Below are 12,804 nucleotides of genomic sequence, written 5' to 3'. Positions count from 1 at the left end.
AATGAGCAGGAGCTAGAATCGAGGTCTAGAATGCACCCAGGATATGCACGAATGGCGCAGACTGATTGACGCCTTTCAGTCAAGCCCTTGAGCACCCAATGCTTGCAGGTAAACCCTGTGTGAATCCTGAGCTTGCTGGACCATCGGGTTTCTATGTGATCCTGACTAGTAAAACCTACCAAGGCTGGAACACGTCTGTGGTTGCTTAGAGCTCCTGCTTAGAGGGATCGTGTCCATCTGGCCAGGCTAGATTGTTCATTTTAGGGGGAGCTCGAGGCCTGGATGCAAATGAGTGGGCTTTGTCTGTAATTGTAGAGGTGCGCTGCATAATGACAGAGTGAAATCCCACCACCAGAATAATTGCCAGGGGCTCAAATTGATTCAGATATTTCCACCCATCATCTGTTTGCTGCTAAGGACCACGGTAAATGTGGATTCCATGCCCCAATGTTATGTATTCTGGGGTACATCAGTCCTTTGCTGCTCTGTAGACACAGGCAAAGGAGACCCGTGCAGCGCAAAGGGCAGGGTAAAGCACCTCTTCAAATTTGCATCCAATGAGCAGGGAACCCAGTCATCAGTCATGTGAAGCCATTCCCTGAGGATACAAAGGGAGAAGTGCTCAACTCTGCTGCAAGCATGTAGAAAGTGCCCAGCTCTGGGTATACCATGGGTGGGCACAGCGTATCTGATTTTTGCCAGGCAAAGCAGCTCCCATCTGGAGAAACAGGGATGATGATGCTGTGGCTACAGGGGAGCATGGAGGGCACTGCTGGCTTTCACTATTTTGGGAGACTTGAATCTCCACCTGGAAGACCCCAAATGCACTATTAGCAAAGTGCTTATTGTAGACCTGGAGGACCTCAACCTGCGATTATGTAATCTTTGCCCCACGCATGTGGTGGGGCACTTGCTCAATCCAATTTTTTCTGACCGAAAAATTGCCCCCCAGCCCTTTAGCTTGGTCCGACGAATGTTCCTACTCTTAATAAAATTCTCTGTGACTTCCGACCTGGTCATGATCCTATTTCCATCAGTGATCAGGAATGTGACCACATCTGGCTTATGGGAGCTGTGGAAAAGTGTCCTCCGCTCGCAGCTAAACATTTGAGGTGCGTGTTGCCCCCTGCACGGTGGTTTAATGATATGCTAAGGCATGAGAAGGCCTTAGAAAGGCATTGGAGAAAATCCTATACTGAAGATGCCAAAACCACCTATAAAAATGCTTTAAAAGCCTACCACAGTCTTTGTAGATTGGCCTGAGTCGAGTTCTACTCTCAAAAGATTTTGAAGGCCCAAAACTGTGCCGAAACTCTTTTTAAGGTGGTAAAGCAACTCTCTGACCCTGGACAGTTGGTGCCCATCACAGTTCTCTTCCATCAGCAATGTGAGGCACTTGCTCTCTTTTTTAACGACAAGGGGGCAGATTTACAACTTCTGGAGCATCCCTGCAAATCAGCAGGGATGTGCCAAGAAAGATGCGTCACACAAAACTACCCGTGCGCCACCATGAATGCGCCGCATTTACAATGCAGTGAGCCGTGGTGCACGTATGTGCCGGCATAAGGTTGGCGCAGTGCGAGAATCATGTTGCGGGCACAACGCACTGTTCCAACCCCGCCTATCCCCAACATGCTGCGCCACGCCTTCAAGCAGGCGCAAGGTTTTGACGCAGCGGCATCGGAAAAGTGACTGAGTGAAATCTTGTAGATTTCGCTGCATCACTTTTCCGAGGCTTTCCTCCGACGGAACGCCCACACTGCGACGGAATGCCCACTTGAAACCTGGCGCAGGTTTCATGTGGTGCAGTGCTTTACAACATGATGCATCTGCCTAGATGTGTCACGTTGTAAATAGTGGTTTATGCTGCTGCCGCGTCACAAAATTGACGCAACGGCGGCATAAAAGTGTCATAAGGGACTTGTAAATCTGCCCCAAAGTTGTTAATACATACACCCAGTTGGTGAGTAACGGCCTTCAAGGAGCTAAATTGGACAAGACCTACTCGTCCAATACCAGGCAGAACCTTGGTTCCATCTCTGCAGTTGCCCCTCAACCACTTCTGGACACTTTGCCCCCACTGGATATAGTATCCTTCAACCGCATACTTCAGACCACCAAATTAGGTTCTCCTCTTGACCATCTCCCTTCCCATCTGCTGCCTCAGCTTGATCCCTCCTTACTATCAGTGCTAATGGATCTTCTCAACACCTCTTTTAAGAAAGGGGTTATCCACCACAGATGGAAACATGCTATAGTCCTTCCCCTAAAGAAAGCAAACTTGGATTCTTCCAACCTTTCCAATTTCCGTCCTATTTCTCTGCTTCCCATCTACCCAAAATTTTGGAGAGGCATGTTAATGCCTGTCATCCTTTGTGGAGTCCTATAATTTTCTTCATCCTTCTCAGACTGGGTTCAGGGCTGGCTTTCCCACTGAATCCACCCTTCTGGGAATGACAGAGACACTAAGGCACTGCTTGGATGAGAGTGACACTGTGGCTCTCATCCTCTTAGATCTCAGTGCTGCATTTAACACAGTGTCCAACCAGATTCTTTTGGGGGAATTGCAGACACTGGGTCTTGGGGAAACAGCCCTGTAGTGGCTTCACACCATTCTCACGGGCCGAACCTTCCAGGTCTCCTCCTCCCAGGCCAGGATTAATTTTCACGGCTCCACCTATGGAGTTACACAGGGCTCTGTATTGAACTGCTCAATATTTACATTCGTCCTCTAACGGAGGTGGTTGGAAACGCTGGGATGTCCCTCTTCTCCTATGCAGATGACACCCAGATCCTGTTCTCCCTCTCGCCAGTGAAGGGTCACGGGCCATCTGATTTTAGTGCAGGCTTGAGCAAAATCTATTTTTGGATGCAGCATAATTTGTTCAAGCTGAAGGGGGCCGAAACCGAAATCATGATTTTAGGAAAAAGGCCTGATCTCTGGGGGCTGCAGCATTGGCCCGCTAAATTTGGCACCCCTCCTGTTCCTTCTCACAGTGTTAAAAATGTGGGTTTCATCCTTGACAAGGCTTTATCCATGAAACAACAAGTGGCTAAGATGGTGTCCACCTGCTTTGCTGTGCTGTACTTGAATGGCTAAAAATAAATGATGGCTGATCCCTTTCTCAGCTCAGGGGTCCGTGATCCAGGCCCTTGTCTTCCCTTGTTTAGACTATGACAATGTTTTACACCTGGGAGCTGATATAGCTACGATCCATAGACTGCTACTCGTGCTGGGGCCAGACTTCTTTATCGCCTTCCAAACTATAACTCGGTTTCCAGCGTTCTCCGTGACCTACATTGGCTGGCAGTCTCGAACCATATGTAGTTCAAGGTCCTCTGTTATAGGTTTAGAATTAAAACTGGACCTGCTCCGAAATACCTTGGTCACTTAGTCCATCTTTATTATCCTTCCTGACTCCTAAGATCCACTTCACAGATTTGGTTCCCAATATCTCTCCTTGCTTTTCGAAAAGACCTAATAACATGGTTCTTTTAACCCCGCAATTGCTCCTTTTGTATTCCCTGTGCCAGGAAATCCTTTGTGGCAGCTGTGCACACTACAAGTTCATAATAACAATAATCAATAATTTATCATTCCTGGTGAAGATGTTGGAGTGGAATCATGGACTCACCAGATCACTGATCCAGGCACTGTAGCCTGGTGGTGTTCTTATCAGTTGGATAACACAGGAGAACAACAGCACAGCCATACAGATTGGAGAGATGTACTTCCACGTATAGAAGTAATACATGTAGGGGCGGAAGCCCAGCATTTCTGTTAACTCCTCCATGAATCTGGAAAGAAAAGAAAAGACACAAGTTCAGATAGAGGCACCAAAGATTAGGAGAGAAGAACATCAGAAGCAACAAAGAGCCACACGAGGTCAAGACAAAGATACTCAAGTTTAAGGACGAGGCAAGAAAGTTTGGCTAGCAATACAAGTATGCATGGAGGTGCTGGCCATCAGGAAGGAGGCACACATTTTCAGAAGTGAAGCAGAGGGAAGTCAGAGATGGACACAGATAGAACGCATGAAGTGTCAATGAAGATAGGTATCTCTTAAACAAGGTTAGGCATTCCCCAGACGATGGCATTGTGGAAAGAGAAAATGTTGGCCAATTATAAGTAAGGGGCGGCCAATGATAATAGCTCCCTCAATCAAAACTTCATGTCCACTTGGTGAGTCCGATACAGGGTGACTGACTGGATGTTTAGATGACTAAATGACTGACTTACAAGCTGAATGGCTGGCTGGTCGAGTGATGGACTCTACAACTAGATGGCTTGGTGGTTGGTTGTAAAACAGACTAGTTGATTGCCTGACTGGCTAGCTGGTTGAGTGATTGTCTAACTGGCTGAATGATAGGTTGAATGACTTACTAGCTGACTGGCTATTTGTTCTGTGGCTGGTTCAGTGACTAACTGGCTGGATTGCTGATTGAGTGTATGAATGGCAAGTTGAATCTGAATGTCTAACCCCGTGGCTGTCAGTTTTACTGGGTAGCTGGCTGAATAGCTGGTGGTTTGCATGATTTTCTAGCTGGTAAGAGACTGGAGGCACGGGTGAATGAGAGGTTAGTTGCATGGCTGGCTGGGTGACTGGATGGACGGATATATAGGTGTATGACTGGGTGGAATTATTGTTGGATAGATATATTATTGACTAAATAGCTAACTGGAAAATTTAGTATCTAACCAGCTGGAAGCATGTCTGGTTGGCTGTTTTGCCATTTAAGAGGCTGTATGATTGACTGTTTGAGTGATTAACTGACAGTACTTTGCTTGGTCTTCGGTGGATGAAAGGTTTATTGACTGATTGGCTTGCCAGCTACATGGACAGATTAATAGCTAGCTAATCCACCTCCTGACAGGCTGGTGACAGGTGATAAGTTAGTTGGCTAGCTTGGTTAATGCCTCATTGACTGGCTGATTGACTGTAAAGTGTAACTGATTGTTTGCTTGCCAGTTGACCAATTGATTGGTTAACAACAACTAACTGGTTGTTTGGATAAGTGGGTGTCCGGTTGTAAGCCAAATATGCAAATTACTGTTTGGTTCTCTAACATTTTAATGGACTGGCTGGTGGACTGTTCATCTGAAAGGCTCCAGGGAGGTGATGTTGGCTGAAGGATAGGAGAGAAAGGGCTCCAGGAATCCAAGCAAGGAGGCTTTGGAATGCCTAGCTGATGTAGGGATGCCTGGGTCATCCATGCACTTCTTTAAAGTACAGAACTCCCGAGTGCGTAAATCAGAGCTGTAGTCCTGGAGACTGAACAACTTTGTGGTGGTGCGCGGCTGTGAAATGGTCTGCTGAAGCATGTGTGCCATGAAAGTCTCTAGCTTGGAAGAGATTGAACTGTTTTGTAGTTCACAGTGGGAATGCATTACTCGGGTGTGTACAGGTTGGGGTTGCCAGTGAATTACTAAAGGTGTGTACATATTAGGAGACTAGAGCTCAGGAGTGCACAGATAAAAAGTGTGTCCCTCTTACTTCTGCGTCCCATAAACCCAGGCCACCGCAATGTTCTCTAGGATAACCACAATGGTGAGCGGTAGCGTCGCTGAGTAGTCATCAAACATGTTCACAAAGTAATTGCCTGAGCGCTGGACGAAGATCAGACCGACCAGGAAGGCAAAAATACAGCAGCCGACTGTAGAGAGAAGCAGAGGGAAAGTTAGAGAGAAAATTAAAAATGGAAAACATCACTCAACAAAGTCTGTAAACCTAAAGGTGGGCCTTTTGGACAACCAAGAGTGGACCTACTGGGATGACCAAAACTGGTCCATCAGAAACAACGAATACCTGCACATTTAGGACAACTCAAACTGTGCCATCTTTGGCAGCCAATCTGTGCCATCTGGTACAGAAAAAGTGGGCCATTGGAAAAAAACCTTTTACTCGACCATTCAATTCATGGCTATCTGGGTCAACCCCAAGTGGGCCGTCTTGGACAACTCAAGCTTGGTCAACCAGACAGCCCAAACTAGGGCATCTAGAACAATATAAAAAGTGTCATGTAGGTATGTCTAAGTGCAAACTGGGGCATTTGTGAAAACCCTGATTGGGCTATCAAAAATATTCTGGATAATTAATCTGAGACACACAATACAGGTACAAATGAGACATTTCAAACTAGGCTGTCTGACAAAGCATAATTACCGGGACAACTCAAAACTGGCCGCCTGATCCTCTCATCACTGGCCATCTGGAAAAAGCATATAATCAGCTATGGCAAAAAGCATACACACACGTGCGCGCGCACACACACACACACACACTTTTAATTAGGTCAGATCAAGGAAACTGAACTAGAAATATATTTGGTGCATGACCAAATAAAATCCTCTAATTGTTACTGAGCATTAAGCCATCGGGCAACAGACGTACAGTAGTGTTCTCACGCCGTCCTGCACGCCCCTATTGGATAGTTTAATGGCATCAGTAAGACATGCAGCAGATGCGGTTTACAGGCACTAATCAGGAAGCTATATGTCTCAGCCCAGCTGCACCAGGGTGTGTTTCTCAGCCCAGCTGCACTGGGGTGTGTTTCTCAGCACAGCTACACTGGGGTGTGTTTCTCAGCCGAGCTGCACCAGGGTGTGTTCCTCATCCAAGCTGCACCGGGGTGTGTTTCTCAACCCAGCTGCACCAGGGGGTGTTTCTTAGCCCAGCTGCACTGGGGTGTGTTTCTCAGCCCAGCTATACCGGGTGTGTTTCTCATCCGAGATGCACCAGGGTGTGTTCCTCATCCAAGCTGCACACGGGTGTGTTTCTCAGCCCAGCTGCACTAGGGGGTGTTTCTCAACCCAGGTGCACCAGGGCGTGTTTCTCAGCCCAGGTGCACCTGGGTGTGTTTCTCAGCCCAGCTGCACCAGGGTGTGTTTCTTATCCGAGCTGCACCACAGTGTGTTTCTCATTCGAGCTGCACCAAGGTGTGTTTCTGAAGCATGAGCGGAAAATCCGTTCCGCTCGCGGATTTTCAGTAAATTCGCAATCCGCGACATTCGCGAATTTCCCGCAAAATCCGCGAACGGAAATCCGCGAATGGAACGGATTGGATCAAAAGTTCAAGCTGACTTTTGTAACTCTTTTAGAATGGCGCCAGCAAGCTGCCAGAGCCATTCTAAAATAGTTACAAAAGTCAGCTTCAACAGGAAGCTCTAATAGATAAAGTAAAGCAGGTGCTGCTCAAATTCAGTTACACAATCATTAATCACCCCAAACTTGGGGTGATTAATGATTGTGTAACTTAATTTGACCTTCAACTGGAGCACCTGCTTTACTTTATGTATTAGTGCTTCCTGTTGAAGCTATTTCTAGCTATTTTAGAATGGCGCTGGAAGTTTGCCGGCACCATTCTAAGTGGGGCTGAGGGCAGAAGGGCACAAAAGTGGGACAGAGGGCAGAAGGGGACAAAAAATGAGTGGGGCAGAGGGCAGAAGGGCACAGAAACAAGTAGTACAGAGGGCAGATGGGCATAAAAAACAAGAGGGTGGCAGTGATTAAGCAGGCAAAAAAAAAACCGCGAAATTGCTAAGCGCCTCGCGAACACTCAAAAATAAAAAAATTCGCGCGAATTCGCGATTTTTTTTTGTTTTTTTGTAGTCTTATATAGCGCTCGACTTACCCTGGGGCATCTCGACGCTTGCCTTGGGAACCCGTCCTGGCTTTTTCCCTGTGAGATAACCCGTACTGGGCATCCCCAAGGTGAAAGCCAGGCATCCCGCCGCGGGGGGGGGCGTTGTGGAGATTAAGCAAGCTAATTCCCAGAGTTGCAGAGTGTGAACCCATGATTCGAGTGGGCACCGAAGCGAGAATTATCGAGTCCGTGGACATTTGGGCTCAAGACCCTGCCGCGTCGGGAATTGAACCCTGGTCCCGGGTCTGACCTCTGCTTCTGGGTCTGCCTCCTCTAACCAGTGAGCCACACTTCACCAATTTTGCGGATTGCCAATTCGTAAATCCGCAAATTCGCGAATTGCCAATTCGCAAAATTCACCCATGCTTAGTGTTTCTCAGCCCAGCTGCACCGGGGGTGTTTTTCAGCCCAGCTGCACCTGAATTCTGTTTCTCAGCCCAGCTGCACCAGGGTGTGTTTTTCAGTACAGCTGCACCGTGGTGTGTTTCTCAGCCCAGCTGCACCAGGGTGTGTTTTTTAGCCCAGCTGCACCATGGTGTGTTTCTCAGCTCAGCTGTACCAGGGGTTTCTCAGCCCAGCTGCACCGGGGTGTGTTTCTCAGCCCAGTTGCACCAGGGTTTGTTTCTCAGCCCAGCTGCACCGGGGTGTGTTTCTCAGCCCATCTGCACTGGGGTGTGGTGTTTCTCAGCCCAGCTGCACTGGGGTGTGTTTCTCAGCCCAGCTGCACTGGGGTGTGTTTCTCAGCCCAGCTGCACTGGGGTGTGTTTCTCAGCCCAGCTGCACCGGGGTGTGTTTCTCAGCCCAGCTGCACCGGGGTGTGTTTCTCATCCCAGCTGCACCAGGGTGTGTTTCTCAGCCCAGCTGCACCAGGGTGTGTTTTTCAGCTCAGCTGCACCAGGGTGTGTTTCTCAGCCCAGCTGAACCAGGCTAGGTTTCTCAGCCCAGCTACAGGATTCTCCGCCATACAGAAACCATGCAGCTGGTTATCCGCACACCTGCAGGTTGGCGTTCTCCAGCACACCCGCAGCAGACAGCTGTCCAACAGCACACCTGCAGCAATCTGCAGCAGACGTGCAGGATTGGGATTCACAGTACAACTAAAGCTGTTATGGCGTAGTGTGACCCGAATTTTAAAGCCAAAAACTGGGATATTTCACAAAAATAGAAGAAGGACTACAATTTTACTTAAAGCGATGAGAGCGCTCCTCGGCAGAGAATTACAGAACAAGCAGTAAGAACATACATAAAATGCAATTTTTAAACCCAGTAGCTTGCCTGGTAATTTAATTGCTTTCTTGAAACAACTGCTAATTATCGCTACTTTGTAAAACATAAAAAACACCTCCCACCATTTTCAGTCGACCCTCTTTAAAAACCGGGACATGAGCTACATTTCTTGCAATTTGCTAGGACAGCTGGTTAAAAACTGGGACCGTCCCGGCAAAACGGGGACGCCTGGTCTCCCTAGTTATGGGGTCTCCAACGCACCACAGGCAAACCGAAATCGTTCGGCGCACCTGAAGAGGATGATTATACGCAGTGAACGCGGAGCAAGCAGGGCGGCCGGCACACGGGCGGCAGACACGGAGAAGCAGGACTTTTGCGCTTATGCACAGCAAGCAGCGATGTGGCGCCCAGCAGTAAAAGCTGAGGTACTCCAGCACACCTACGTCGGCTGGGGCTCCAGGGACCCCTGCAGCAGGTGGCCCCATGGCCTGTCAGTAATGAGTATCACATACCTGTCAGCAGCTCTTTGCGCACCTTGAAGGTGTCGGTGATGGGTGTGACGAGGCCTGCCATGGTGCCAATCATGCTGCCCAGACCCAGGTTGATCAGCATCAGGAAGAACATCACGGACCAGAATGGAGAGGCAGGGAAGTGCGTCATCGCTTCCGTGAAGGCAATGAACGCCAGCCCGGTGCCTTGTACAGCCTACGAAAAGCGAGAGGAATGGAGAGATCAGTCTGAAGGAAGACATTAAAAGGCATTCCATGGTCGAAGGAGGGGCCAGAGCATCAGAGTGAAAGAAGACACCACCCTGGCAGCCAATGGGGTGCGGGAGGAAGAGCGTTTTAGAATGAATAAAAACACAAAGGCGACAATCACACAGAAACCATTTCAAAAGTGTTAGCACTGGTTCGTTAATAGCTGTGTTCAAAACAACAGAAATATATGCAATATTACTGAAAGCAATGACCTGTACTGTTAATAAAACAACTCACTGGTGTATTATTTCATATTTAGATTTTCTTCATTAACAATTTCATCTTATGTCATAGGATTTTTGCAGATGATGGCAGACAAACAAATAGTGAAAAGTGCAGACAGCGCAGTGAACGTGATGCTCAGTCAGCGTATACATGTCCAAATAAAATTGAAAGAGACGTCGTATCATCATAGAGGCCAATTGTGTGTCCTTATAGTTGCTGGCGTTCATCATGCTCATTCGGTGGGCTTTATAGAGTCGATGTGTTGCTTCTAATTCTCAGACATGGAAGAGATCATCATCAGGACAGGGAGAAGTCTTTATGAGAGAGTCATCATGCACCCGTGCTCGGATAAATGCTCAACAGAATAGGACAAGTTGGTCAGACTGTGAAAAATAAGATTCCGGATGGAAAAGTTCCAGGTCTGCTGTTTTGTGCTCACAGAGGCAGGATTTCTCTGCCAGTGATAACTGGGAATGATGCGATGATACTCTCTATTTGAAGCAAAGCACAAGACACAACATATTGGCTGGAGGTTGTTTCTTGAGACAATTTGATATCCATCCGATCCTCACAATTTCAGATCTATCTCCCTGCATCCAGCCATAACTGGAATGTCAGAAAAGTTCAGCTCGCTCTGGAATTTCAGCCGCAAGGAAATCCACTAACTACGTAGACACACAGCACTCAATTGGTTCTGTTCTCTTCTCACTGACCGTTCACTTTCTTGGGTTTCTCACTTCCCACTTTCACTCAAATCCGACGTCCTGTCATATTTCCCACGGCTCAGCTTTTTCTCCTACATTCTTTAATATTTATACCAATTCCTTGGTCATCTGTATCCAATCATTTGGCTACATTGACTGTTGTTAAGAAAAGAACAACTAAATGTACCATGAACTCTTAGAAGAATTACAACTTTTGACAGATCAAATGCAGATTCGACCTAGGTCCTGTTGTCGAGTAATATTAGTAATACCTGGTGGCCCTTGGCCATGATCTGGGATCTTGGTTTACCACCACTGGCTTTTTGCCTCCTAGATTTTTGCCTTATTGACCTGTTTTTTTATCTGTTTGTTGTGTTTAGCGTTTTCAGCTTGTCAATAAAGCGCCGGGACACTCTTTTGAGTAGCCGAGCGCTATAAAAGACACAAAATAACATAACATAACATAACACTGATCCAGCTGAGGTTTTCAAGACTCTTGTCGTTAAGTGCGATATAGAAGTCCCTTTGTGGGTCCAGACTAGTGCAGTGGTGTCACCCCACGTCATTTATGTTAAGCTGCTGAAAAGAGATGGTTCATCTATGTCAATGTGACTAGTATGCTTTTCTCATCTAGGTAGGACTCCTCTAATTTGATCTAACTTGGGTGTCCTGATATTATTACCAATAAGCTTCAAAACAAACACAATCTGACAGTAAGACATGGCTGAAGCCTAAATAAATTCAGTTCCCTTTCTCAGAATCCTCTTTCTTAGAAGACAAAACTCTGCCTTTACCTTTCCTGGTCCTAGTGTTCTTCGATCAGCTTCTACGCTTCTTTCGTCAGTGCCTCGGTTCAGAGGCTTTCATTGAGGCGGTCACTTTTTCCTCACATCTTTAGCACCCAGAGTCGAATGTCACTTCTCTTCATCCACTAGTTACATCCCTGCATTAATGATCATATCCTTTTCATGAAAGCTCAGTTGTGTTAGCTCTTACAGCTTGTTATCTGCCCCCTCCCCTGTGCAAGCTTAGCACCATGATGCCACTTCATTTTTTCAAAGTAGTTTATTGATTTTCATGCCTTTGATTTAATTGTCCCATGTTCTCTTAAGCCACACAGTCTGATTCCCCAGCAAAAGCCCCAGGCCAGATGTATCAAACGTCAATGCAACACAGCTCAGGAAGACACCTTACTGACCTGCCCTACGAGAAGGGGAGAGGGCAGGAATGTGCCATATTTAACACTGTTTGGCACATTCCTGTCCTTTCCTTGTGCTGCCATACAATGTTCTGCCTTGTGCTAATGCAGGCAACCTTCTGTCGTGGTGTAAGGGTGCTTGTGTTGTAGGCAGGATTGTGTTTGTGCCGGAAGAGACACATTCCTGCACAAAAACAATCCTCTGAGGCTCTTTCCTCTTTCTACGAGTGCTACACACGTAGAAAGGAAAAAAAAGAGGAGAAATAAACATACTGCCCTCGTTCCGCCTTCCCTAAGATGGCATAGTATTTTTACACATTCTCATGTCTACCACTGAATGCGAGCGATCCTACCTGCTGTGACACACTCCTGAGGCGAAAAGCCTGGAGGTTATCATTTTAATCTTGCTGTGTTATTTGTGTATTTTTAAAATAACTCACTCACCCCCACCTCTCACGCTTGAAAGGCGGACTAATCGCTACCTTGTAACAAGGCGTGGAACGCTTCCAGTGCCTCGCGCAGACCGCAGGCCACGCCCCCTCAGAGGCCACGCCCACCGATCGTCAGCATAAAGGGACGCTGAATGCGAGCGATCCTACCTGCTGTGAGACACTCCTGAGGCGAAAAGCCGGGAGGTTATCATTTTAATCTTGCTGTGTTATTTGTGTATTTTTAAAATAACTCACTCACCCCCACCTCTCACGCTTGAAAGGCGGACTAATCGCTACCTTGTAACAAGGCGTGGAACGCTTCCAGCGCCTCGCGCAGACCGCAGGCCACGCCCCCTCAGAGGCCACGCCCACCGATCACCACGCCGTTTTCCCATAAATCATGTGCTTCCCTCGGAAGCGCAGCGGACGAGCGCAGCGGGCGCGACGATGGGGCGCCAAAGGCGCGCCTAAGGAAAGCCCGTCTGCGCCCGTCCGCGACCGACCGGGACTAGGGGCACCCCACAATACCCAATCTTTCCATTACTCCAGGGCTGACCTCCTGGAGCGCAATAAGAACAACGATCATCTACTCCTATCAAAGGACACACTCCATCTGC

The 12,804-nt window shown here is 47.6% G+C and overlaps 1 protein-coding gene across 1 annotated transcript in view; it reads right to left on the bottom strand.

The window, feature by feature from the left end:
- SLC6A17 (solute carrier family 6 member 17) overlaps positions 1-12,804 on the bottom strand; it is a 304,194-nt gene that overhangs the window by 12,889 nt on the left and 278,501 nt on the right. Inside the window, exons 10-12 of the mRNA XM_086920393.1 lie at positions 9,384-9,576; positions 5,496-5,655; positions 3,636-3,798 (exon numbers count right to left, since the gene is read on the bottom strand). Of these exons, the coding sequence (XP_086776519.1) occupies positions 3,636-3,798; positions 5,496-5,655; positions 9,384-9,576 (516 nt within the window). The remainder of the gene's footprint in view (positions 1-3,635; positions 3,799-5,495; positions 5,656-9,383; positions 9,577-12,804) is intronic.

The sequence above is a fragment of the Lissotriton vulgaris genome, chromosome 5 (genome assembly GCF_964263255.1).
Source record: "Lissotriton vulgaris chromosome 5, aLisVul1.2, whole genome shotgun sequence".
Taxonomy (NCBI): Eukaryota; Metazoa; Chordata; class Amphibia; order Caudata; family Salamandridae; genus Lissotriton; species Lissotriton vulgaris.
This window is presented reverse-complemented; position numbering and strand designations above follow the sequence as displayed.